At 48.5% G+C, this 27131-nt stretch overlaps 9 protein-coding genes across 9 annotated transcripts; 3 read left to right on the forward strand and 6 right to left on the reverse strand.

Annotated features, from left to right (window-relative positions):
- Positions 1 to 932: 932 nt before the first annotated feature.
- On the reverse strand, positions 933 to 2279 carry N7479_007231 (uncharacterized protein; the record flags this gene model as incomplete). The annotated part of the gene is made up of 3 exons (XM_057254925.1): positions 933 to 1952; positions 2015 to 2149; positions 2214 to 2279. The coding sequence occupies 3 exons, from the start codon at positions 2277 to 2279 to the stop codon at positions 933 to 935; spliced, it is 1221 nt and encodes a 406-aa protein (XP_057108787.1).
- Positions 2280 to 5944: 3665 nt separating this feature from the next.
- On the forward strand, positions 5945 to 7442 carry utr2 (putative cell wall glucanase (Utr2); the record flags this gene model as incomplete). Its single annotated transcript, XM_057254926.1, has 3 exons — positions 5945 to 6059; positions 6122 to 6559; positions 6628 to 7442. The coding sequence occupies 3 exons, from the start codon at positions 5945 to 5947 to the stop codon at positions 7440 to 7442; spliced, it is 1368 nt and encodes a 455-aa protein (XP_057108788.1).
- A 530-nt stretch (positions 7443 to 7972) lies between these two features.
- Positions 7973 to 10350, reverse strand: N7479_007233 (TPR domain protein; the record flags this gene model as incomplete). The annotated part of the gene is made up of 3 exons (XM_057254927.1): positions 7973 to 8852; positions 8920 to 9621; positions 9674 to 10350. 3 exons carry the CDS (start codon positions 10348 to 10350, stop codon positions 7973 to 7975), a joined length of 2259 nt encoding a protein of 752 aa, XP_057108789.1.
- Positions 10351 to 11732: 1382 nt separating this feature from the next.
- Positions 11733 to 12032, forward strand: N7479_007234 (uncharacterized protein; the record flags this gene model as incomplete). Its single annotated transcript, XM_057254928.1, has 1 exon — positions 11733 to 12032. One exon carries the CDS (start codon positions 11733 to 11735, stop codon positions 12030 to 12032), a length of 300 nt encoding a protein of 99 aa, XP_057108790.1.
- Positions 12033 to 12361: 329 nt separating this feature from the next.
- On the reverse strand, positions 12362 to 14227 carry N7479_007235 (alkaline phosphatase; the record flags this gene model as incomplete). Its single annotated transcript, XM_057254929.1, has 2 exons — positions 12362 to 12642; positions 12694 to 14227. 2 exons carry the CDS (start codon positions 14225 to 14227, stop codon positions 12362 to 12364), a joined length of 1815 nt encoding a protein of 604 aa, XP_057108791.1.
- Positions 14228 to 14631: 404 nt separating this feature from the next.
- On the reverse strand, positions 14632 to 15490 carry N7479_007236 (Mth938-like domain-containing protein; the record flags this gene model as incomplete). Its single annotated transcript, XM_057254930.1, has 2 exons — positions 14632 to 14834; positions 14947 to 15490. 2 exons carry the CDS (start codon positions 15488 to 15490, stop codon positions 14632 to 14634), a joined length of 747 nt encoding a protein of 248 aa, XP_057108792.1.
- Positions 15491 to 16279: 789 nt separating this feature from the next.
- Positions 16280 to 19153, reverse strand: hmt1 (putative vacuolar ABC heavy metal transporter (Hmt1); the record flags this gene model as incomplete). Its single annotated transcript, XM_057254931.1, has 3 exons — positions 16280 to 17525; positions 17596 to 18752; positions 18809 to 19153. The coding sequence occupies 3 exons, from the start codon at positions 19151 to 19153 to the stop codon at positions 16280 to 16282; spliced, it is 2748 nt and encodes a 915-aa protein (XP_057108793.1).
- A 1611-nt stretch (positions 19154 to 20764) lies between these two features.
- On the forward strand, positions 20765 to 24867 carry N7479_007238 (WD repeat protein; the record flags this gene model as incomplete). The annotated part of the gene is made up of 2 exons (XM_057254932.1): positions 20765 to 20949; positions 21132 to 24867. 2 exons carry the CDS (start codon positions 20765 to 20767, stop codon positions 24865 to 24867), a joined length of 3921 nt encoding a protein of 1306 aa, XP_057108794.1.
- Positions 24868 to 25145: 278 nt separating this feature from the next.
- On the reverse strand, positions 25146 to 26978 carry N7479_007239 (uncharacterized protein; the record flags this gene model as incomplete). Its single annotated transcript, XM_057254933.1, has 2 exons — positions 25146 to 26009; positions 26070 to 26978. The coding sequence occupies 2 exons, from the start codon at positions 26976 to 26978 to the stop codon at positions 25146 to 25148; spliced, it is 1773 nt and encodes a 590-aa protein (XP_057108795.1).
- Positions 26979 to 27131: the final 153 nt, after the last annotated feature.

Below are 27131 nucleotides of genomic sequence, written 5' to 3' on the forward strand. Positions count from 1 at the left end.
CCTTCCCAGCCGGAAATCTGAACTCATCGGCTGAGATCTAAGGTCTTTTTTCTATAGATATATAATACCTTATCGCCATCAATCCCTACTCCCCCTTGGAAAACAACAAGCAGCATCCCGGGCAGTTATAATGGCGACTGCTTTGATATCTTGCGCACTCAGCATAGTGTCCATACTCTGCCTTCAATTTCTATGTATCTCACAAGGCCTAGATTTCTTTTCTCTATGTCCATCATATGTTGTTTTGGATGGTCGTGTCACGATCTTCTCGCTGTTCATGGATACTCTTTCCACGGTATTTACTTCGTGATACTATAGATAGTGCCTCTTACAATCTGTCAGTCAACTGATCAATGTGCAGCCCCATTTGAGCCTAAACAGAGCATCCATGGATATGCTCTCTCATACTCGACAAAATCATTAGTCTGAATCGCTATTCTCCTGTTCTCCTTACCTACATAGTAGCCCAATAGTAATAAAGACACTCCTTGATACATTTAGGTAATTTATTCCACTTTCCTATATCAGATTCCTTAGATCAATTTTAGAACAATTGAGCTATCTTACCAAATACAAACCGTAATATCGTATGCTACGCTACACATAAACAGCTCGGGGAATACTTGGAAAAACAAAGATTTCTTATTAACATCTTCGCAGTCATCACGAGCTAGTCATAGAAATCATGGAATGCCCTTTCACAAGCACCTTGACATTCTAAGGTTGCTTAGGGCAATCAATATGTGCAACAAAGCAAAATCAACAAACAAGAGTATAAAAAAAAAGGCTCAGGCAGAAAACAAGGACAGATCTCAAGGGCGTAATTTTTTTCAGCCTTTTCAGATAATATGGTGGGAAACGGAAAAAAATGAAAGAGCCCGCCCATGGAGAATGCGAGGGAAAAAAAACGCCCGAGAAGACCTAGGAAATGGTCACTTGCAAATGACCACCTCGAAATATTTCTCAAAAATTGTTTTGAGATCAATGACACGACGCGCTGTCTGAGGGGAGTCGTCCGAACTGACAAACACGGCCTTGAAATCCGGACAGATACGCTTTGCTGCGTTTCCTTGGAAAACGATTTCATCGTCTTCCAAATCCTCTAGTTGAAGATTTAAGGAAACCCCGGAATCAAAGCCATCGGCAAGAACACCCTTTCCTTCGGTATGAGCAGTGCTGTCGGTGTCTGCGTCAGTTCCACCTGGAAGTATGACGGCCAGGTCGTTGTCAAGATCAACCAACATGTCCTTGGTGGAAGCTTCTGCACTGGTCAACACAGGGAACTCCTCACTGGCGTCGCCTTTTCGGCTCTCGGTGATTCCATGCCCCCGCTGGTATGTTTGCGATGCATTGGGCAGCACGCACTCAAGGGAGTCGCACGCAGGTGAACTTGAGATTTCTGGCTGGGGTAGGACTGGAACAACACCTTCTTCAACCATCGGAGTACAGTAGTCATCGACGAAGAAGTCCGGACCTCCCAAGGTGGCATCGGCCGCAGGGATAATGGTCTGGTGGATGGATCTAGCGTCACCCTCCACCCGGACTGAGCCCTCCGGAGCTGGCTGATCGCTGCTTACAGCAGCAGGCCCCTCTGGCAAGCACTGCTTTCCTTTTGGTTCCAGGAGAACTGCTTGGACTGCTTCCATGCTGACTACCATATTTGGTGGCAATTGGACGAATTCCACGTCTTCGGTGAAATCCAAGAGCACACCTGTTGCCGGTGATGCGCCTGTCGTGGTAGCTTGAGCTGCAGGGGGCTTGAGGTCGTCATCAGGGCAGTTCGAGCTCCCTGTGCCTCCGGAAGTGCTTGCTCCTGCCTGAACCCGGGCGTTTTGTCCGCCGCTGGCGCGACTTGCAGGCGCTTCTGGTCCGCCCCTGTTGGTTGGGTAAGGTCTGCGGCCGCCATTGTAGGGTCCACGGCGGGTTCCGCGTCTGTAACCATTGGAGGGAGGCTGTTGGTGTCACAATGTTAGCATTCAAATCATTTGTATTTGGCATAGATTCCAGTACTCACAAGGCGGGGAAGCTCCTCGTCTTGAAGTCCAGGACAGGGGGTATTGGCGAAACATCTGTTCTCAAACAGGAGGGCGAGACTTCCTTCGATGTTGCACATCTCAACGGCAAGCAACATCTCATTGCTTTGAACAAGCTATTTGTCGGGAAAGTTAGCGTAACATTTTGAGGTGAAACTGACAAGATTAGTTCTGACTTACCCAGCTATGGCAGTCGCGAAGGAGGGACTGAGCTTTGCGCATTTTGTCCAATGTTCGAGCAGCCATTTTGTAACGGAAGTATGATGTTATGCGGAAGTAAGAATTTGATGAGAAGAGCAAGAAGTAGGTGATGAGTGCTCAGTGTTGAGAAAGTGCAGTGAAGCGTCGGGACTGCTGGTAGCAAGGCAAAGAAGAGTGAGGAATTGAGAATGGTTCATGCAGTTGTTGAAGGTTATTGCTGAGGACTAGATACATGTCATGAAAAGCAATGGTAGATGAGAGAGTAGAAGAAGGAAGAAAGATCTAAGGAATGTTTCATTTATACTTCAACCCTAGTCTCGGCGCCAGTGCCATTCTCCAGTTGAGATATGATCTTACACACTGCCACTTCATCCTACTTATGCCGTTACTTTACCTATGTCCCTTTTACTTTTGGTTATCTAGCACCTACTTCCTACTTATAAACACTGTGTGGCCTTGGAAGCATCGATACATGTAGATTTTGTTAGTATATTATCTGTTCAAGATAGCTAATATACATGATAGATTGCACATTGGTCTACGTAGTGAGATCCTCCATTTCAAGCTTCCTATTGATAGTTCCAACTTTCCAAAAGATAGTATCTTCTTACTTACAATATCCCTCACTTCTCAGAACATCCGTTTGCTGTAAACTTTACTTCTCTTTTCTATTCAACATTTGAATACCTCTACTCAATAAGCAGCTCGCCAGAACTCACAAAACTAGGATGAGCACCGAGCGTCGTCAAATTGAACTCACTCTTGTCGTCATTCTTGGGAGGTAACCGCTTTATACTCTCGCCCCCTTGGGTGCCCTTCGCCCATCTGTGGGTAATTTATGCAAGCTCAATATACATTAGATAATAACACCAGCTACCACCAATCAGCCCGAGACGTGGCAATTGTTGCGGTCGCGGACGATTCATCCGTGGGCCCGTCAATGACAATTCCAGGCCACCGCCAGTTGTATTCCCGCGAGTGTTGCTGTAGGCGTTCGAATTCTACGGGCTTGATCTACTTTGTGTCGAACTGGTGTGGAGGACGGGATAAATGTCTCCAAGCCCACTAATTCTGTTACCAAACCCCTGTCATCAGAGGTATTTATTGACTTCGATGAAGATATAAGTTGGAGTGTTGTTGGGTATTGTGGCCACCATGGAAGCGTCTACCGCTTTTTCCTTCGCCCACACATTGCAGAACCAGCCTGCTGTTGGTGGGTTTGGCCATAGTGCTGGACACCCTGCTCCATCTTCATTCGCCCAGCTTGTAGTACAAGGCGTGCCGGTGTAGAATGCCAACGCTGGCCTACGTGCATACTTCAAAATTACCAACCATTAAGGCGTCAGCCTGCTTCCACAACTGGAAACTCGACATAATCCACCTAATGAGGAAGGGTCACAGCATCAAGTGCATCAACGAACACCTGTACTTGCAAATCATTTACGAAGCAAAAAATCAGCTGGAGGTGTGTTGATCTGGCTAGACCGCGACTGATTAGAAAATAAGACATGTATTAACCCTCTATACTTGCAAGGAGCAATGTATATGGGTTATTGCTTCCTTGCTTATTTTCATTTTGTTCGATGAGAGGTTACGATTCGGGACATTATATATATATATATATATTGTATATATATTGTGTACATATATGCTTAAATCTATATAAGTACTCCGTACCAACAAGTACTGTGGAGTTGACATAGAGGCACTAAGCTGAAAGAGGCAATTCAGCACACTGGCGCATGGAATTTGACGAGTTCGACATGAAGAAAACGTGCTTTGCATATTTTAAATCAGACCGACTCTATTCTTCCAGTATGTTCCACGGAGTAGATAATGGTATCATTCAATGCAGTCTGATAAGAAGTTTGAATGCAGCGAAATCTCACCAATAATCAATTCCCCTTACATTATCCCCCGTGATAAATTCCTTGGCTCCCAAATTGTATATAAAAACATCCGAGATATCGTACGGAGTAGGACTAATGACGCATGTGTAGGGAGTAGTATGTGTGTATATGTAGATCGAAGATTGCCACATTCCTTCTAGAAAAATACCTGAAAACAATCAGTTGCTAGCGAAGGGGCGTAAAAACCATAGAAGTACTCCGTACGGGTCTAAGGGTTATGCTTATCCGTTATCAGTCCCCCCCTATTTTCGCCGCACTCAGCCACTCATACATAACCGAGAACGAAAATGGAGTAAAAGGAGCACGATCTCTCATTTTGAGCCCGTGCTCAACACTAGTGATCTGCGTCGCTGCCCAGTGCTTGGTGTGTGTCCACTGGCGCCTGGCGACTGGCTGACAACCAAAAGTATAAGGTTGGGGGGTCTTGGATCGCCGTTCTCATAGGCAGGGGCAGATTCATTCTCCGGTCAAGTCTTGGGGTTGAAGGTGAGCTTCCTAGTGCGGAATATAGGCGCTATGCCCAGGTGGTGCCGAGGGCGCCGAGAGGCAAATAAGTGTAGCGAGTTCTTGGAAGCTTGTGGCAGCCTAATTCGAGGCTGGCGTTTTGAGTAAGATTATCGAATTTTGGGGCTGATACCTCCTCTTTGTCTCAATGGCCACATTATTTTTTGACCCCCGACTAAATGGGATCAGCTAGGCCTAATTAGTTCGGCTCAAGGCGCCTAGGGAGCGGACATTCGGAACTCCGATCCAGGGGTATCAAAGGGTACTCTTTATAAAGCGACGAATTTCACTTTACACTTCGGGATAATAATATAAGTAGTACCCCATATATTGGAGTAAAACATTCTATATGCACTTCGAAGACGTCCGAACTACATGCCGATCAATGTGTGCTCCGCAGATCGACTGCTGAAAGAAAGGGACAGTGGAAAGTACCAATGCTCGCGCTAGTATTATATGTAATTTCCGACTACAAACACCTGGGGGATGTCTCACTTTCAACGGTCACGCATTGACGGTATTTTATGAAAATTGGTCAGATGGGCTAATTTAACTGAACGCTCGGATTGGCTTGGCCAAATTACTATGGAGGGATGACCTACGGACTTTTCTTTGTCATACCACGTTGGGGCTCGGAGCCTCGGGAAAGACTGTATTATTCATACTTGTATGTACCCGTGGACATACATAGTATAGTAGGGTTATTTGTATCTACTAAGGGGAAATTGGCAGAATTACAAAGAAGGTACCATTCAATACTACTTGTGCACAGATATAGATACCACAGAGCCTCTCCACAAAAGGAAACATTTGAAAAAAACAGAAAACAGAAAACAGAAAAACTAAATAAAATTAAAAAATTCAATTAAAATTCAAAATTAAAACAGTAGCCAATCAAAATCCTTCTATGGTTAGAATTGACCCTTTTTTAACTCCGACCCGTGGACCCTACCTTCCGAGAGGGGGCGGAACCTATCCTAATTAGGATTAGCATGCGTTGATTCATGTTTTCCTGTTTTAATGTTTTTCATGTTTTCAGTTGGGGATAAGAATATCAGAGTATTAAAATAACTATTTCCCCCGTCTTCGTTCTCTCCAGCGTGAACTGCATTCGTTCTGTTCTATCTCTCACCCTCGCAGTGAATATATCTTCACTTGCTGCCTGTCGTTTATCACTCTTTACAATACTTACATTATCCACCCCTTTTTTTCTAACTTCCCCACACTTTCTCTCATTACCTGTGGCTTAGATTCAAATTCTGTCATTTCGGCTGTACATACCAACTGTACATAATAATGGTTCGCTTTGTGACACCTTTGATCCTGGCCTCGCTGTCAGTGGCCGCTCTTGCTGCACAAACTTGCAACAACAGCAAACAGTGCAAGGATGAGAAATACCCCTGCTGCTCCCGTGAGTGTGATCCCAACCCCCCTCCACATCGTAATCCGTAGCTAACGGTCCATTCAATACAGAATATGGAGAGTGCGGTACTGGTGCCTTCTGCCTAGGTGGTTGCGACCCTCTCGCCTCCTTCTCTCTCGATTCCTGCGCCCCTATGCCCGTCTGTAAGAGCAAGACTTACACCTGGGACAACCTCGACAATGCCGCCACCCAGGACAAATACCTCGGTAACTCCACTGCTGCCGACTGGACCTACAGTGGAAAGCTCAAGACCGAGGATGGCAATCTGATCATGACCATGCCCCCCAAGAGTGGCGGTTCCCTCGTTGCCAACAACCACTACATCTGGTACGGCAAGATTTCCGGCAAATTCAAGAGCTCCCGCGGCAAGGGTGTCGTGACTGCTTTCATTCTTCTGTCTGATGTCAAGGATGAGATCGACTACGAGTGGGTCGGTGCTGATCTGACCTCCGTGCAAACCAACTACTACTGGCAGGGTGTTCTGGACTGTAAGTTGAGAGAAAAAAAAAAAAAATCATCTGATCCGAATACTCAATACTGACTCTTGATGAACTAGGGCAAAACGGTGGCAATATCAGCGTGGAAGGTGGAGACACCTACAATGACTGGCACACCTACGAGATCGACTGGACTCCTGAGAAGGTTGACTGGGTCGTCGACGGTACCGTGCACCGCACCCTGAAGAAGTCCGATACCTACAATGCGACCTCCAAGAAGTACGAGTTCCCCCAGACACCCTCCCGCCTTCAGATGTCGCTCTGGCCCGCCGGCCAGCCCAGCAACGCCCAGGGTACCATCGACTGGGCCGGTGGTGTGATCGACTGGAACAGCGAGGATATCCAGAACGCCGGTTACGACTTTGCCACCGTCGGTGAGGTCAGCGTGGAGTGCTACGATCCTCCTTCCGATGCCACCAAGAAGGGCAACAACGCCTACATCTTCACCAACTCCGCTGCTATGGAAGCCGACGTCGCCATCACCAACAACAACACCGTTATGGGCTCCCTCGGCGCCACCGGTCTCGACATGGATCTCGGTGCTGACAAGCCAAGCTCTTCCGCCTCCAAGGGTTCTTCGACCACCTCTGTTGCCAACAGCATCCCCACCGGAGCCACCGTTGGCTCCGGCGGCATGGCCACCAATGATGATTCTGGCTCCAGTTCCGGCTCCAGCTCCAGCTCCAGCTCCGGCTCCGGCTCTGACTCCAGCTCTGGCACTTCAACCACCGGTGACTCGGAAACTTCCACTTCCTCGGGCTTCACCCAGGGAACCACTACCCAGGACAGCGGTGCGGCCGGCCAGAACGAGCGTGTTCTCCGTGGATCCCTCTTCGGAGTCCTGGTGGCTCTTGTTGTCCTCGTGACGCTATAAATATTTTCCTGAATTGATCTATATATCATCGTTGTATCATTCTTATTTTCTTCTTTCTTGCCATGCACAGCATTGAGTACTCTCGCTTCGTGTCGGTCTCTGACTGAACCTTGAACAAATCACCCTAATGAATAACTTTGATCCTTATATCTTTCCCCCTTCATTAGGTCATGATGTTCAACGGTTGACTGCATACACATCTGCAATTTTCCTCCATGTTTCGTTTGATATACCTACCTGGCGTTTTATTTTTTGACTAATTCATGCTTTATCAATTTCTGATTTATGCGATGTACCGCTACTCTGGTAACGATCTATGATTCCCTGCACATGACTGGAAAATTGTCCCAGGTCCATCGTGATCTTTTCATATATGGGTGACTTCTTTCCAAATCTTATACTCACTTCTTTAATCCACCTACAGCACATGAGTAACCATTCATTGTAAAGGCTTTCATCTCCTACATAGATCGATATGTAAGTACTTATTTGCCATATTTGCCTCAGCCTGGGCAAACCGAAAAAAAACCCTAAACTACCCATCCTTCCACTTGGCCTTCCTCAGAGCAAAACTGACGAACCTCCTTCAAGCTCATTTCATAGGTTGCATCAAAGCTTCCCTCCTCCCCAACACAAATCAAGTAAGTCATGCGAGCATACCGTTCCACCTGCATCGCTCTCTCAGGCGCAACCCTAAGCAAAGACCTGCAAAGGATAATCCACGCAACGACAAGATTATCCATAACGAGCCCCCATTTCTTCACTACAAACGGCCCCTCCACATCACCCTCCAACCCAGACCCCTCAAGCACAAATCCAACCCCTTCAAGGGCCCGAATCACAGCCTTCCCAGCTTTCTCCCACTCCTTCCGTCTTCCATAAACCCCAGCAATCAAAGTAAGCGGCTCCCACAACCCAAGTCGCAGCACCTGGTCCAGCGGGCGCGGATACGTCTCAGCCAGACGCTCGACCAGCATCTCAGCGCGCTCGTGGCTAAGCGTCGAGTTATTATCCAGTGCTATGGCAATCTGCTCACGCTGTCTGACCCGCATCTCGAGAACACGAGGCTCAGTGGCCCTGATGTCAGCGCACATGGCGCACGAGCACTCGAAGCCCCAGTGGCGGAAGTCCATGGGCTGGTTTTCGGGCGAGGGGAGCATGTACCACATTGTCAACTCGGTGTCTGCGGGGATATCGTCGGCTGCGCGGATGATCATCATGTCGCCGATGAAGGCGCGGTGTGCATTGCTCATGCATGAGTGGTTGATTGTTGAGGCGTTGGGCCAGATGCCGCAGTTGTGTAGCTTTTCGGGGCTCCCGCTTGCATCGAGCGCGTCGGGGATATGGTTGCCTCTTGAGGAGGTTGGGCTGCCGAAACCGTTGAGGGAGATTATGCGGGCGATTTGGAATCTGTAAGTAGGTGGGATTTGTTAGTTTGAGTGTTTGTTTGGGATGGAGTGGTTTGTTTCTGATTTACGTGTCTACCACCGGATTTCCATCAACAGACTCTGTTGAGACCTGCTTGAATCCGCTGCTGTAGAGGTTGGTTATTGTTGAGGTTAATGATGGGTTCTTGTACAGCTTTTCGACGATCGACGATGCGAGCGCGAGCTGGCCTCCTCGCGTGGTCGTCCACAGTTCGGTGTTGATATGGAGACTGCTATTCCATTTTGGCTTGCTAGGGTGCTCGGTTGCGTATGCAAAGGCTTTCTCGCAGAGGAGCAAATCACCGGCTTTGACTGCTTGTGTTGTGAATAGGCCTCGTCCTTGGGACTCGGTTTGCCGGACTGTCACCGGGCCGATCCATGTCCCATGTCCCAAGAGTGGTGGGTGGGTTTTTGATGCCTTCTCCTGCATATCCTTGAAGTTGTATAGGCACTTCTTTTGCTCTGCAAGGCGTACAATGGCTTCGCGAAGATCATTCTTGGCGTTGACATCTTCCGGATCTTTCTTGCAGAGTTCGATGAAAACATCGCAGCTTTCCCGGAACCTTTGCAGGTAGTACAGGGTTTGGCCTTTACCCCTAAGGGCTATCTCGGATTTTGGGCCTGCTGGAATGGCATCAAGATCACGCAGACATGCATCCCACTCATGGGCCTTGAAGAATGCCATGCCTCGGTAGTACAGAAGGTAATGTCTCTCTTCCTCTGTCGGCGAACACTCCAATCCTTTGGAACAACTGTTATTATAGTTAGTATTGTTCGCCGTCGAATAGTCTGCTGGGGCTTTACCGTGCAGTGGCAGAATAAAATCTACCCCAGTTAATATTCTCGATACCCATGCTTAGCCAATTCCCAGCCGTCCACTGAGAGGTTTCATGCTCTGGAAGCTGTTCTCGCCAAGCTGATGGAACCATATTGTCGAACATTGGGATGAACATGATATCAGAAATGTGATCAACTTTGATCCCATATTCGACACCCGGTATCAAAGTCAAGTATGGCTCCTTCACAAGCAAGATCTCCCCTTTTCCAGCAAAGCCATCATGGCAGCTGAGTTTCTCGTTCAACATTCGGAGCGGGATCGCATGTTTCTGTTCGTCTTCCACGATGACCGTAACTGCAGCCATCTTCTCTGCCCGGGTGATTGATCTGACTAGAATGTAAGAGCCCCTGTGATGAGTTTCAAAAAGCAGGTCCTTGATCATGACCCTTTTCAGGTCTTTCAGCGAAGCGAGACATGGTGGATAGATTGGAGGCGCAAAAGAGACATCCACCATGCCGGCGCTATCTTGGCCACCTGGTTGATCTTTGCTTCTCTTCTGCCAAAAGATGAATTTCCTCAAGAGTTCATCCCGTGTCAATGCCGGCTTGAATTGCTTGCCCTTGAGGGCCTCGGCGGCTTCGAGGGCCTGGTTGTGCTCGCGCAAGAGCTTTTCGCTCTCTGGATCATGGAAAAACCTGTCCATCTTCAAGGCTTTTTTCCCCCTGTTTGGGGTGTTAGTCTACTGATGAGGTAAACAACTGATGGAGCTTGTTGTATACCGATGATATCGAGGATGAATACGATTAAGGTAAATGATGATGACGCGAGGTATTGCGCGAAGTGAAGGCTATTTGCATGTGAACAAACAGTGAAGAAGTAAGGCTTTTACGCGCCTGAGTAGCAAACCGTGATCTTCGAATATTCTAGCTGGGATGATACAATCTGATCTGTGGACGTGGGGTCTCTAGCTTTAACCCATCCTAGAAATCTGAGGTTATAGAATTAAATAGTGCATGTTCATGCCCACCAGGCTATATTAAAGAGATGCCTTGGATAATTCAGTCCAAAGGCAAGGTCGACGTTTCCTCATAGAAGAGGCCGTCATATAGTTAGGCATTCTGTGCTGAGAGATGATGACTATGTACCTACCTACACATAAGCAGTCTTTCATAATACCAATCAAGGTAATGGTCGTCGAAGACCTTTATTGCCCTCGATATGAGAATTGGGACTACTAGGAATATCATCAGTTGAGTAAGACAGGTACGTACATATGCTTTTCATGTATGATAGCTTCATATAATGCTCATATTTTCACGGGTAAGAACATACGTAGATTGCAATCTATCACAGCTTGTAGTATTGAGTATTCGGCTTTGTCTATGTTCTGTTTGACTACAACCTCCTTTCCGTTTATCTTGCCATGCTGCCTTCCATATCAATCCTTCCATTTTTCTTTCTCTTCACATCTTGTAGAATGTATGCATGGCCTACACTGCATATATACTCTCCCAAGCTTAGCATTTACATCAACGTACGTTACTCTCAGTAAATACCTTTACCTACCTGAGAACCTACAGCTTTTCCTTTTACAATGAGTTACATACACCAAATTATGTAGATAATATTCTCTGTTATGTGGTAAAGGGTAGCAACATAGAAGGCTTGATATTCAGCTCACTTTCAATTCGTTTTCACTATGCTCTCTAACTCGCTTTTATTCACTATGCTCTATCAAGGGCATTGCTTTATCATTGCGCAACGTTCCTTCCTCGTATATGAATTTCCAACCTCTCAGTTTTGAGACATCTTCTAACGCAAAGTCATCCAGCATCTCACTCAACTCCACGGATTTGCTATTCGACAAAAGTCATCCTGGCTCGTCTCATTACACAAATCAATTCAGACTTCACACCACAACCAACCAACCACCCTTTCGAGGTTCATAAAGTAAGGATACAACCAGCAGCGAGTGCAAACACGCACTCTACCTCGAACTGTACCAACACGGGATAAAGCTCTCTCCAGGCTGAAACAGAGAGCAAATAGCATTCATCGTGCGGCATTCATACGAGCTGGTTCACGATGTGCCTCTTTGTCGAGACCCACTACTCCAATTGCAAGCATACGTGCTTCGAGCTTCACCTCTTTTGCCGCGAAATCCTCCGGCAACTAAACCGGATCAACGATCGGGAACAGCTCAGAGACTACGCGTTGCCATTTGATGCTGATTGTCCTACCTGCCAGCCATACACAATCACCATGAAACCAGCCACGCTGCATCCGGACATGAATTATCTGAGTGTGATTTTGGAGAGCAATATCGTGTACCAGATAATGGATTTGGCGGAGAGCTGTCCCGAGTGCAATGAAAAGGGATCGTGATTTTGATCTATCTTTGATCCATCTTTTGTCGGAATATGGGCAGCTGGGGGAGGAATTTCTTTTGGTGATGAAGTGACATGTATGTCCGCACATTGAAGATAATTTACTGGGTGGGTGATATCAAAGTCAGAGAAGAGAATAGCACCCAAAATGCCAGCCTTTATTGCTATTAATATCAGTGCCAGCTGTACGTAGATGTCCAAGGAAATGAAAGATCTGCATTGCATATAAGTATGTATGATGAAACCTAAAACCCCGAGATATTCACAGTGCGGCCTAATACAGAAATCCAACAAAAAAAGAAAAAAATGTCATGTAGTGATAGTCATTCAGTGGGTAGCCCCGCATCCACAATCATCAGCAGATCGCTTCCTGAAGTCTCCATGGTAAGTGTCCAGTCCATCGGTATGGAAGTTCAAGCCCAGACGGTCACCCATCCAGTCATATGATTGCAAGGCTCCGGACTTGGTATCCTGGAGCAACTTGGTGACATTGTCGACATCGAGATCAAGATAGTTAGCGAGGAAATCTCCCACGTCGGTGTTCTCGTTGTTGCCAACCAATGGCCAAGCGTCCTTGCTAGACGACGCGTAGATGTTGACGTCAACAGCTATAACAAAATTAGCATACTATCACAGGTCACTGCTCGAGATTATCTTACCAGAATGGCCATGAGTGCTCCAGCCAACCTGAGCGCGACGGCTGATCATGTCCGCGAACGCATATGCGGGAGTGACTTGGGGGTCTGGGTGGAGCAAGGCATCGACTTCATTGTCCGTAGCATCATCAATGCCAAGCCCATCTTTAATAAGAGTTTGCCTGACCCAAGCCTGCTTAGTCGAATCCTTGGCGTCCTTACCTGGCCCAGAAAGATATGCTTTCAGTTGAGCAGCAAGGTATTCGCCAGAGTGGCTTGCCTTGTCCAGGACACCTGGAAGCCACAGATACTCAGGGTAGCTCTTGTGTAGCTGTCGTGCTGCGGCAAGACCACCAGTCTCGTGGTCGGATGTGCTCACAATCACACCGGGAGTGGGGTCATTCTCTAGGAATTCGAGCGCAGCAGCAAAGGCCCTGTCGTATGCCAGTACCTCGTGAACCTGAGCAGCAGGGTCATTGCCATGGCCGGCATGGTCGATGCGGGAGCCCTCGATCAGGATGAAGAATCCTTGCTCGCTGTCCTCAGTAGCCTTACTCAATGCCTTTAAGGCAGTGCGAGTCATCTCCTCCAATGAGGGATAGGTATCATTTTGGGTACGTCGGTCAATCTCATACGGGATATCCCCGCTAGCGAAGAGGCCTAACAGCGGTAAACTGACATTATCGCCGCCCTTAAGGCTATCGAAGCCCGCACGGTCATCGATATAACCAAATCCATTATCAGTAGCAACCTTGACCAAATCATGATCATCACCACGGCAGCTGCCTTGCTGTGAGTTGGGCAAGAAATGGCACCGCCCACCGCCAAGCAGAAGATCTACTACCCGACCGAGAGGGTGTTCTCCAATTTCTTGGGCGGCAATCAGATCTTCGTAGTTCCGCATATTGGCATGGGAGGCAAAGCATGCTGGAGTCGCATCCGTCAGTCGAGTAGTCACAACCAGACCTGTCTTATAGCCCGCCAAAGCAGCCGCCTCGAGCACAGTCCCGCAAGGCGAGTGGTCTGGCAGCACTGAGATAGCAGAATTGTAACTCTTGCGACCGCATGAAAAAGCAGTCGCTCCAGCCGCAGAGTCTGTCACCAAGCTAGAGCTTGAGCGTGTTCGTGAAGTTCCGATGTAGTGCTTATCCAAGACAAGGATATCGTCGAACGGCAGATCATGTGTGTATTGCCGGAAGCTTCGAGTCAGCGAGAGACTAGTAGGTCCCATACCATCAGACACCATGAAAATCATGTTCCGCTTGCCCGTCGGCTTGCCTCCAGGGCCCCAGGTTGTATTTGAGCCATGAGGATTGTGAGGCTGAGGCTCTGCTGCCTTGTGTGGGTAGATCACGGCCAGCACAATCACCAAAATCGTTGCAACAACGGCCCATGAAAACACTCCAATTTCCCGCCAGGAAGGCCAAGCTCGTCGTTTGTTTTGATCGGTCGTTCGCTCGCCGGTCAGGAGAGCGTAGTCCTCCTCCTCATTTCGGATCGACGAGCCGTCGTCAGAGGACAGGCGCGGAGCTAGGAGGGACGACTCTTCCCGCGCCATAGCTAATGTAAAGTCCGAATCAAGATAAGCAATCAAATCAAGCGGGCCTCGGTATATTATAATTGCCCTGGAAAGTGTGAAGACAAATCTACAAGGTCGAGAACTTTGCGACCTTCCAAGTTTGTGTTGACTCAAGTGGACCCCTGACCGCCGTGGGGCCGGAGGTGAGGAGATAAGGATAAGATAATAATCGGGCTCACATGATACGTCACGTTCCTGCATCACAGCCCTAGAGGTCGGGTGACATGTAACTATGCAATGTACTCCGTACAAGAACTAAATCTACCATTTCGTACAACCGGGGAATGTAAGGAGATGAATTGTTTCATTTTGAATCGGCCCAAACCATACACTTAAACTATCGACATGATACATACTATCTCAAAACAACCTATAACCCCTACCTAGAGAGGTCTAGCCTTCCATCCAATAGGAATCATAGCAGCGGCAATCTCAGTTACACCGCGTTCCGTAGCAAGCAGATTGAACTGCGCAGCCGCATTCCTGGTATCAAGGATATCCACCCGAATGCCCAACGAGTTGATGTGACGCCTAGTTTCAGGTGAGAGTGGGAACATCGAGCCACCAAGACCAAGAATGAGCATATCTGTGGCAGAAATGTTAGAGAATCGAAGATTTTGTAGTCAAGCTCAAATATGTTATATCCGCGGACAAAAGTACATATCCGAGAACCAAAGAATCAGAAAGAGCCAACATACCAGGTTTTGGCCAGACGAGATTCAACAACCCCCAGACCGACTCATCAAGCTCAAACTGCCCTTTTGAATTGAGCATAGCATCCTTAGCGACACGGTCGCTCTCTGCGCCCTCGACAGCCTTCCACGGCCGCCATGCAAATGCCTCACCGCCGACCAGCAACAACCCATCGCCGTTGGTAAGCTTGACGCCATTGTTAAGATGGAATCCGGAATCGAGGCACGCATCAATGGCCGTTGTCGGCGCAGCGATGTTGCCCAGCACGTTCAGCGCATCAAAGTTTGTCTGGGTGTCTTCTTTGGACTCTGGGCCGCGGTCGCGGCTGACGGGTTTGTGTGCGTGAGAGCGAGGAATCATACGGGTTGGTCGGATGGGGGAGCTATAGTTGCGGCGTGTTGAGGGTATTTCGGTGCGAGGATTTGAGACGAGGCATGGTGCTGCGGTTGCTGATGGGATCTGGCAGACTCGAGTCAAGTTCGAGGTGCAACGGGTGTTGACTAGGGAGGTGCGCAGGACGCGCAGGAGTTGTGGCGACGGTGGATGCATTGATGCGAGGTGTTCGATAGATTGGCTGGTTTGGGTTGGTTCTGTATTATATAGCCACCTAGTGATGTAGTGGCTTGGATGGTAGTGAGTGTCACGTGAAGTAAAGCTTTCTGGCCGCCGGTCTTGGCGAAAAGAGCTAGCGGTCCCGAGACGTACATCAACATGCACTAACGTGCCACTGCATGAGTCTAAACGTATCACGCACTAACACGTACTTTTGTATGTCGTAACAAGGATATACAAAGAAGAACAGCTGGACATTCTGTGGAAACTGATGGGTGGCTCTGAGTCGAGTGGACATGGACTTTGAGTTGAAACCCTGACCTATATAAGATAGTTATAGATACACGAAATTAAGTAGTTACAACCCACGTTAATTGAATTTTTTTTTTCTTATATTAATACTGAGCCTAGCAATTAATCTATTTTGATTTTGCAGGAGTCCCAACCCTGACCCTCTGCGCCTGGATTCATATGAAACAAGGACAAGAGGAGAGATAACATCGTACGCGTCGTAGACCCAAAACGCCAATGAAGAAAAAAACACAGAAATGAAAGAGAAAACGATACCTGGAACAACGAACGAACCGAAAAATGAAAAAAAAAAGCATGAAAAAAAGTGAAGCTCTCACTCCTCAAGATGAGACATCAAACTTGATCTCATGCTGCCTCCGATCATTACTGCCTCTGGGGACTTTTCTTGCGAGGAAATGGAAAAACATATGCACATGTTGAAGGTTAAACAAGAGTGATTCCCTGTCCCTATTTAGCGGTCCGGGCATTGCTGATTTAGCTGTTTCGGCGGCTGACAACGTTGCGGTCTTCGTCCGATTGACTGGAGCTGTCATCACTTGTAGCTGCAGTGCGGATTCGCTCAGCTAGTTCCTGAGCTTCTGCCATGGCCTTTTGGGCGCGGATCTGCTTACGCCACATGCTAGCGTAGCGACCCTTCATAGCCAGAAGCTCTTCATGGGTGCCACTTTCAGCCACTTGACCCTCTGACAACACCAAGATGCGGTCTGCGGTAGTGATGGTGCTGAGACGGTGGGCGATAACCAGCATGGTACGACCCTGTGAAAGCGTAGATAGCGCCCTCTGGATATGTTCCTCGGTATCTGTGTCTAAAGCTGCGGTTGCCTCATCCAAGAGAATGATGCGCGGGTTCTTAATGATGGTGCGAGCGATAGCCACACGTTGCTTCTCGCCACCACTAAGCCGTAGGCCACGCTCTCCAACCTTGGTATTGTAGCCGTCAGGGAAAGCAAGAATCTTGTCGTGAATACTGGCGGCACGGCAAGCCTCGAAAACATCCTCATCAGAAGCGTCTTGGTTGGCGTACTTCAAGTTGTACATCAAAGTCTCGTTGAAAAGCACAGTATCCTGAGGCACAACACCAATGTTCTGGCGGAGTGAATCGATGGTGATATCCCGTACATCATGCCCGTCGACACAGATACGGCCATTCTCGGTGTTGTAGAACCTGAACAAGAGGCGGAAGACAGTGGACTTACCTCCGCCAGACTCCCCAACCAAGGCGGTAGTGGTTCCCGGCTGGCAGTGGAAGGTAAGGCCGTTCAATGCGGGTTTGCGCGCATCGTAAGCAAACTCAACATTCTCGAACTTGATATCACCATTGCATGTGGCCAACGGGGTAGCGTGTGGGCTATCGACCACGGTTGGCTGTTCACGGAACAATTCTAGCAGGCGTTCGGCATTGATTAATGCGGATTGGATAGATCGATAGAATGTGCCAAAGAAATTGAGCGGACCCTGGAGTTGGACCATATAGGCCAATAAAGACACGAACTTACCCACAGGGCGCTGACCAATAGCAACCTGGTAGGCACAAATGAAACACATTACCAATAAGCCCATCATAAACACAGTGTTTTGACAGGTGTTCAGCAGTGTCAGAGAGAACAACACGTGGTATTCGGCTTTCTGGAAGTCACCCACGGCACCCCGGTACCGGTTAAATTCGTACTGTTCGGCGTTGAAGTACTTCACTGTCTCGTATGAGACCATAGAGTCATTCCTAGAAGGAGCATCAGTTAGTTCCACATTTATCTTTTGAGTGTATAACGAATAGCCTCGTGCTAACTTACTTGACGGCATCTTCTTGTCGCGAGGCATTGACCATCTGTCTTCTGATCTCTGCTCTCCACTGAGCCATGCGAATAGTGACATAAAGATAACCAAAGGTGGAAATCCCGACAGCTAGAGCATAGTAGACATCAAATGCGACCATGAAGTACACAATCGCAATCACAAGATCGACAAGCATCGGTACCATCTGAAAGGTGACCTGCTCAAGGAAAGTATTGATCGAGCCGCCCTTGCTCAAGGCGGACAGAACTTCGCCGGTCTTTTTTCCGAGATGGAAGTCTAAGCTAAGACTATGGACGTGTTCGAACGCAGCGGTGGAGAGCTCCATGTAAGAATACTGGCTCACAGGGATCCAGAGGCTAGAGCGCAGGGAGCTGAGTAGGCCCTGGCTGCCCTGCAACCATCGGTACACTACATACAGGCAAATTTGAAGCCATGGCACTTCGAAGTCCTCGCCCTCACCTCTGGCAAGAGAACTTGTAATGACTCCGATTTGGTAGGGTACCAAGACGTTAACGACTCGCTGGCATATGAGGAGCCCAAAACAAAATGTGACAACTAGTTGCAGGCGGCGGGATTTGGACGGCCATAGATACGGGAAAAATAGCGAGTATCCGCTCAGGTACTCCCACCAGCTAGTGGAAGGAATAGTCGTCGGACGCACCCATGGATCAGTAGGTTTGGAAGCTTCAGCGCGAGGAGCTCCGTTCGTTGAGCCATATGAATGGCCGTTGGCAGTTCCGTTCCCATGTCCATTCGCGTGGCCATTTTCTGCACCACTGGAATCCAGAAGTCCCGTGGCTTCTGTGGCTCCATTCGCCCGTTGGCTTGCCTTCTCGTGGCTCTTCATGCTGAACGATTGACATGCGTAGAGAAGAACCAGTGCAAACAAAATAAGGATGCGCACACTATTCGATCCCACTTCCAGAGACTCCCATAGTGTAATGCTTCTGCGGACCCGACCACCTTCTGGGTCTCCAACAATTGGCTCGTGATGAACCGAGGTGTAGATTGAGAGGGAGGTGCTAACAATAACCAATTCGATCGGAATGGCAACCGACCAGCAGACAAATTGGGCGAGAGTAGGCGAGGGAGATGTGTCTAGCATTGCCATGAGCAGCACTGCGTAGACGAAGAACGATCCGACGACGTAAACCTGTGATAAGTGTCAACGACTGTTGAGAAACACTCAACCACCCGAATCAAACGTACCACAAAGGACTGCCCTCGCCACCAGTTCTCTGACCTGGCCACCATCACATGTATGATATAGATAGTTGCATCGGCAATGAAGGTCAGGAGAATGGCCACGGAAAGCAAATTGAAAACTCGTTTGACGTTCCGCGAGAACTCTTGGGGTTTGTAGGCAGTCACACTTCGAGTTCGCTGAGGGAGTGGTCGCCCTCCAGGACCAAAGTATTGGGATTCATGCTTGCTGGCTTTCTTCGCAGCGATGGTAGTGTTGGCCACGAAGGCCGCGACAAAGAGGATAAGAAGAAAGATTGGGTAAAAGGTGCGCAAGTATTCCAGCAGCTCAAGGGCTGCATGGGGATCCATTGCCCACTAAATATCCCAGAAAAGAGTGTTTCAAGCAAAGTCCATGACAAGAGTGCCTCCTCGAAAGAAAGATAGGAAAGGGAGGTTGCCGGGTTCGGATCGGAAAGGACTGGACGGGTATGGCGAAAGATCGACGCGAACAGTGATGGCGGAGAGAACCAGGTTTCCACGTGGAAATTAAAGAAGAGAGTAAATTATGGAGAGGTTTGGAAACAAGAAGCAAATATAGAAAAGAAAAGTATAGGAAAAAGAAAAGAAAAAAGAAAATACAAATGCTTAGTATTTTTCCTTAATTTCCTTATATTTTCCTTATATTTCCCCCTACTCTCTTTTTTTCCTTTTAATTTAGACTTAGAAGGGAAAGTTGGAACTGTTAAGTCACTAAGAGGCAAATAAAGGGAAATATAAGGAATATAAATATCAATATGCCGGAGTTACGGTGTGTGGATTGGAATTACAGGTTACTGCAGCTAAAAAAAAGGTGGATACTGTTAGCACTCACTAAAGCTTCCGACCTCGGGAGTTCCAAATTGCCTCTATATCTATATCTCCCGAGTTCTGTTTTAGCACTTTGTTTGTCTCCTATATGTATATTATATATATATATATATATATATATATATCAATCTAGTCATTCTAGAGCAGTCTTTTATACCTAATAGTCAAAATTCAAATCACCCTAGAAGTCAAACAGGGGGCATAAAAGGGATCGTCGATCGATAGATCGAGAACAATCCACGCATATGGATAATCTATTATGACTTCACTAATTGCCAAGGAAAACAAAACATCATCTGAGCCTGGTCATTTATACCAATTAAATCCAGATTTACTTCTTTTTTCTCCGTGATGTGTGTGATCTTCAGCTTGGATTGGTTGTCCGAGCTTTACTTGATGTACGTGATTAGCTGAGTGTCTCATATTTGCCTCTTTCTTAGTGCCTGTTAGTCATTTGAGGTGGCACTCCAAGAGGCGCAGTCAATGGAATTGGTTGGCCACTGGATTATAATACATTTTGATGTACGTAAAATTGTAAGTATGTCATAATCTCCAAAGATCTATGTTTGAAGATATATATATATCAATCTACATACTTTGTATTCCCCATGTGTCTCGTGTCTCGTGTCCCATATCCCATAATCCCGAACCCTCGGTTTGAGGTAAGACAAATCAGAATCACATTCTTCTTAAGGTTCTTTCAGATATAGTACTATATAGGTATATTCTTTCTTTGGACACGTTCACTTCGGAGAAATTATTCAAGATCACATTCTAATCTGATCTCTCGTATGTGTTGTCTCCTAGACCGCTCCTGTGTTCCGGCCCGATTCGCTTTCAAGAGATAGTTTGAGAAATACAAAATTTAAAGAGAAAAGTACTGGATTCGGAGTACAACTACCTAACGGGTGCCCTATACGTGAGGCATAACATCCTTGTAATGTTGCGTTATAATTGTACTATGTACAAAGTTCAATGTCAGACAGTAAGGCATGGATCGTCGGTGCCTCAGGGATCTTTCCCTCACCGCTTGCATTTCGACGATCTCAAACTTCCGCATCTTTTCTCCCTTTCTGGTGGTCGTGTGCCATAATGGAGACCTAGCTATGAACGATGTCGGACCTCTCAGGTTCGCGATCTCCGGTCCCTCCGCCTCCTCCCCCTCCGCCACAGAAGTATTCAAACCGCGCCGCAAATGCCCTCGCTAGATTCGCCCAACCCTTCTTCGCGGGCTCGAGACCACCTAGTCCCCAAAGCAGTCGTGGGGGTGGTCCCCGGTCGATCAGATCCAAATCACTGTAAGTGTTGCAGCTTTCTCACACCGCTCGTATACCCCTACTTTCCTGATTTACTCCCCGTGATTTCCTCTTTGTTCTCACACAAACTGTGACCCCCGCCATTTGGTCGGAACTAGTGTTATCGGGGAATTACATTTGAGCCAATGGAATCTTCAGTTTCTAATTATATTCTTTCCGTAAAGACCAGGAGAACCGCAGACTGTGACCCACAAAACAGGCATCGCAATCACGGCTTTAGACATCTCGCCTGAGCGGACACATGCGGTTATCGCAGGCAAGGAGATTCTCAAAACCATCCAGGTCTCACCAGACCGCTCGTCAGAGGAATTCAATATTCGAAATGCAGTCATTAGCTATGCATCTACCCACCACGATGTGGGCGTTTCGATGCCACACAAGGACCAATTGAATGTGAAGGACGTAAAATGGTCACATGGCAACTATGACCGGATAATCGCAACTGCAGTCGCAAATGGTCGGATTGTGGTTTACGACCTACAGCGGCCCGGCCTCCAATTATGTCGTTTCCATGGTCACAACCGCCAGGTGCATAGGCTTGCCTTCAACCCTCATCTTCCTTCTTGGCTCCTATCCGGCAGTCAAGATGGCACAATTCGGATGTGGGATCTGCGATCCGCCTCTGCAAACCGGGGAACTTCCACGTGCGGCAGCAAACATTCGTACCAAGGCAACAGCGATGCCATCCGAGACGTCCGGTGGTCTCCTAACGATGGAGTCATATTTGCAACTGCTTCAGACAGCGGCGCGATCCAGATGTGGGATTACCGAAAGGTTAACGCCCCACTGATGAGAATCGCCGCTCATGATCGCCCATGCTTCGCAGTCGACTGGCACCCCGACGGAAAGCATATTGTGAGTGGTGGCACGGATCGCCAGGTAAAAGTCTGGGACTTTTCTTCATCTGCGGAGCGACGGCAGAAACCTGCATTCCAGTTCCGAACGCCCCAGGCGGTCACAAATGTGCGGTGGAGGCCTCCTTCTTGGGTTGGTGAGTCTCCTGCCTCAGGAGAATGGCAATCGTCTCAAATTGTTACGTCCTATGACAAAGAAGACCCACGCGTTCACCTTTGGGATCTCCGTCGCCCGCACGTTCCATTCCGCGAGTTCGATCGGTACGATTCACCCGCGTCAGATCTGCTCTGGCGCTCCAAGGATCTTTTGTGGACAGTCGGCGAGGCCGGGGCCTTTACCCAGACCGATGTTCGGTATGCCCCAACTGTGGTCAACCGCCGACCCATGTGCTCTGTGGCCTGGAGTCCTAATGGCGAGTTTGTTGCATTCAGTCAACAACGGCCCAGACGACGTCCTTTGGGAGTCAATGCTACTGAATTTTTACGGCCCGAAGAAGATGAGGACAGCACTGGCGAGAGATCACTAAGCCAAAGCCCCGCAGATGACATATTTGATGAAGCTATTTTGGCTAGTTCCCTTCGGAATCGGCCTCACACGTCGGCCGCGGTTCGATCATCCAAGTCCTTGGGCAGTACTCCACCTGGACCAGTGGACTTTATACCGGTGCTCCCTCTAGAACAAGCATTGGCCAAACTCGCAACCCCAATGCCTAGTCAGGTGGGAGTCATTACGGCTATTCCCGGTGCCACAAATGACTCGGCAGTCTTTCGGTATTTGGCAAGTCACTATACACCATTGATGGATGAGCACAGTGAACATAGAACGCAGGCTGACGTCCTGAACTCTTTGATTGAGTCGCTGGACCATAACGCTGAATGTGCAGATGAGGTATCCTTGGCCAGATTGGCTCAGACCTGGAGAATTGTCAAATTCACTATTCTTCAAGAACTCCAATGTAGAGCTAGAGATCACCCAGCAAAGGTTGGCCTGAAAGACAGGTCATCTAAGGATGGAGGCTTGATAGACAGGTCACGACCCGATGATGGTCGACAGGACAGAGTCAAAAGTCGGTTATTCAAAGGGGTCATGGAGGCGGTCCCCGAGGCTGAAAGCTCGTCGAATATGACCACTCCTCTTGCGCGACCATTGCCCGATTCCCCAAAAGACTCGTGGTCGAGCACTGATTCCCAAATCCCCTCGTTGAGCGATGGTGCAATCGATCTTGACCCTCTTCCGCCATCAGTCTTGAGTGACCATAATGGTTGGGGGATGTCAGACGGTATACCCTTGCCACGTGGGCGACTATCATCAACCGATGATACTCGGTCATCCAAATATCAATGGGGCCCTACACAAGAAGACTTGGACAAAGAGCAACGGTCTGCGCCTCGGGCAATTGCTGGCAAAGCAGATTGGCGTCTTCATGGTGACCCAGACTTCCCTCGGGAAAATTCCGAGGATGACTATGACCAAAAGTTGGAAGATAAGCGTGCAGCAATTCGTGACTACAAGCAATTTCCCAAGAAACCCTTGACTCTTGAAGCACAAATGGAATCTAATCGGCCACCTCGTACCGACCGCTATACTCGGCATGATTCTTCAGAGAGTTTTCCAATGTTCTCTACATCCACCGACAGCTCGCACCCCTCCAAATCTATTGGTGCATCATACTCGTCTACTGGACAACCTGAGGTATCTAAATCTCTGGATTCTGGACAATCTGCCACAGCGTTGAGAAAAGGATCGATTCTAGCTTCTACACGCGAGGAATCGGAGGATGAGCTCTTTGACAAGCTTGCCTTAGAGACTGGTCGACTTCATCTAGAGCGCCCTTCGAGTCCTCTCCCTTTGATCACAGAATCAACCCCTCTTGAAAGACAGCAGCAACCTTTCCCACCAGATGATATACCTTACCTCGGCACACTGCCTCACTCAACAATGGGCGGTATCTCACGAGTCCAGATTCCACTCACGCCAGACGGAACAGACTTGAAACCGTGGGGGATTGAAGCGATTCTGAAAGAATCAGTCCGATATTACCACAGCAGCAGTAGCTTAGTTGATATTCAGGCTGCGGCCCATCTTCTCCAGAAGCTGCATGTGCTTTTCCGGGACTGCGAACAAATTCTCCCATATGAAGAATGCGAAACGGTCTTCAAAACTTACAATGAGCACTTGATTCGGCACTCAATGGACCTCGAGGCAGCAGAGCTCCGCCTATTTTGTGTATCAACATATCCTACCGTTTACGAATACGCTCAGACAGATTCATTCATCAACGTCTACTGCTACACGTGTCAACGACCATTTGAAAATTCTATCCAAGATAACAGCCGCTGCTATCGCTGCAGCACACCTCAAGCACCATGCTCTATTTGCATGAGCCTTGATCCACCCCCGGAATGGGTTGCAGAGCAGCAAACTGCACCGATTTCTTCATCTACTCTTACGGGTTCCGATCCAGACTCTGAAACCACTTCAAACTATTCAACGCAGTCCTCAGTTCCCACTGAGCCTGTCCCAGCATCGGAGATCGAGGTTCTCGAGCCCTTCACTGTACCTCGGCCCAAAGGATCCGCCCTCTGGACTTGGTGCCAAGGCTGCGGCCACGGCGGCCATCTAGCCTGCATCACAACCTGGCTCGGCATGTCAACCAGCGAAGGCGGCTGTGCCACAGCCGGCTGCTCGCATGACTGCGGGCCTGGCCCACGTCGCGAACTAAACCGCGAGGCCCTACAGGCGGAATCCAAGCGTCGGGACTCTGCCAGTCGCTCTACCGGTGTCGGACTCGTCAAGCGTGATCCCTGGACTAAGGGTGAAAGCAAGGCCGTTGAAAAAGTCCGCGGCATGCTGGGCGTTGCCGGTGTTGCCGCTGCCACCGGTGGTAGTGGTGCTGGCCCGGTCACTTTGACAAACAATACTTCCTCTCCGGCGCCGGTTTCACCCGGTGCCATGTCGCCCAAGAGAGTGCGGCTTATTACCCCGAATGAGCAAGAGAAGGAAAGTGTTGCATCGGCTCGCACGGTCCCTCCTTTGAGGGACTGAGCTTTGAGTCTTGGGGTAACGCTCAATATGTACTATTATTAGCGCGTGTTTTTACTTTTACGTCTTCACTTCGCTTTCTTGTTTTCTATTTCTCTTTGATTCCCCAATCGCGATACTTTTAATGAATCAATCCACAGATTTAAGCACATGCATATTTCAGCTCTCAAATGTGTCTCTCCCTAGATAGCATGTATCGTATGTACGCCAATGGCAATTCACTCTGAATCGCTTCGAAAATGACAAGCACATTCCTAGAACATGAAATCACTTCCCTTCGTCTAGAACCTTCGCTTCTTCTTTGCAGGAGCTTTGCCTTTAGCCTCAAGCGACCTCTTTAGTTCCTCGCGTTTCCGGTTAGCCCGTTGGTCTTCAGTCTCCGGCTCTGCAGGTGGAGCGGAGGGGACCTTCTCCGCCGCTGGCGTGGGAAATGGAGACTCCTCCTTTTTAGGGGCTTGTGACTCAGCCTTCGGTTTAGCAGGCGAGACTTTTTCGGGTGACATGACCGTGTCAGAACTAGGTAGCGGAGACTTGTCTCGAGCTGGTTCGGAGGCTTTGGCTTTAGCTTTGCCGCCTATAATGCCAAGTTTCCCGGAACGTTTAGCTGGTGCCGGTGTTGAAGATACAGGAGCAGGTTCCTTGTTAATTTTCTCTTCCTCTTCTGGTGACTCTAGAGGTTTTGGAAAGTCGCGGGCTTGTGCTGGAGGGGAAGGGGCTGGTGAAGGCGAGGGCTCTTTTGCTTGCTTTTTCTTGCCACCTATCATGCTTAATCCGCCCTTTGGCCTTTTTGGTACATCGTGAACTTGCGCTGGAGGAGAGGGGGGTGGAGAGGGAGATGGCGAGGGTCGGCGCTCAGTTTCTTTCTTGCTCTTGCTGCCAATTTTACCCAATCCGCCCTTTGCAAGTTTCGGCAGTTCTCGGGCCTTTGGCTGAGCTGCAGTGGGATCTGGCGATCTTGAAACACTGGGAATCCGTCTCTTACGTGGTATTGGTTCGGGCTCGGAGTCGGAGTCTGATGCCGTGGCTTCGTCTTCCTCCGAAGGCAATACCGTCGCAGCAGGACTTTTCTTTCTGGGCTGTTGCTCGGGTGATAATATTTTGCCTTTTCCATGTTGGGATTTTAGTCTGGGAGGGGTTTCTTGTCGCTAGATGAACGGGGTTAAACTATACTTGGTGTTTGTGATTAGGAATAAGTCGTGGCATACCTGAAACTCATCTACATCGCTGCTTCCCGTTGAATCCCCTTCTGCGTCGAGGTCCTCGGTTTCAACCGGGTTTTTCCTAATTTCGTCCTTGGGAATTCCCTGTTCGATAGGAGAGGCTTCTCTGGCGCTAGTTTCAAAATGCCTCGCAAGTTCGTACCACCATTCACCCTGTGATTCGGTGAAGGTATCCAAACCATGCGAATTACCTGATTCCGAGATCTCCTGGAGTAAATTGGTGGCTAGACACGCACCATCTGATACTCCTGTCTCAGCAAGCCAAGTCTGTTCCTCGAACGGCGCAATACCCTTGACAAATTTAGCGGCCTCAGGTCGCGTAATAGTCTTGCGAGACGTGCGTGATCCTGCGGCGCTAGGGAACACAGATCCTAGGTCAACACCAAGTATTTCCATTTTATCAAACAACTTGCCGAGGACGTAGTCTTTCTGTTTGATTTGGTTCAAGAGTGAGCGTTGGCGGGACTCCCACTCCGCTTCCTCTCTCAGAAGCGGAAGTAATAGATTAATGGTCAAGGATGATAGGGGTTCCTTTGATAACTTTAAAGACCACTTGAGGGGCTTCAACGGGGCGGGCAGCTTGGTTGTTATTGTGATTTGAAGAGAGTCGGTTTGTGTTCCACTGCTTAGGATTACACTTTTATTGCCCTTTTGTAAAGCTTCTCCAATTTTCTCCAGGAGCACATTGAGCTGTTCTGGATCCTCTCCGGGATCGATCGTTGTGGCATCTTCCTCTGCTCTCTTGGCGATAGCTTTATGGGCCAGCCGCTCTGACCAGATGTAGGTGAGGTCTGTTATGTGGATCTCATAGCCTTGTCGGGTCCCTGTGTACTGGAAGAGCAAAGGAGGTAAGCCCTGCTGGGACAAGTGAAGACGCTGCCATCTCGAAGGCATGGCTTGAGCGACCTGTTGATTTTACAACGCGGAATTGTGAAGTTCCAAAGTTGTCTCGTATAGCTGCCTGGGGCCATAGGGAAGGTTTGCCGCCCGCTTGACTTTCCCGCTGATCTCCCGAACTTCTGACTTCACGTTTCGACATCCAAATTA

This window comes from Penicillium vulpinum (genome assembly GCF_028829585.1).
Source record: "Penicillium vulpinum strain IBT 29486 chromosome Unknown utg000003l_segment0_segment0, whole genome shotgun sequence".
In the NCBI taxonomy this organism is placed as follows: Eukaryota; Fungi; Ascomycota; class Eurotiomycetes; order Eurotiales; family Aspergillaceae; genus Penicillium; species Penicillium vulpinum.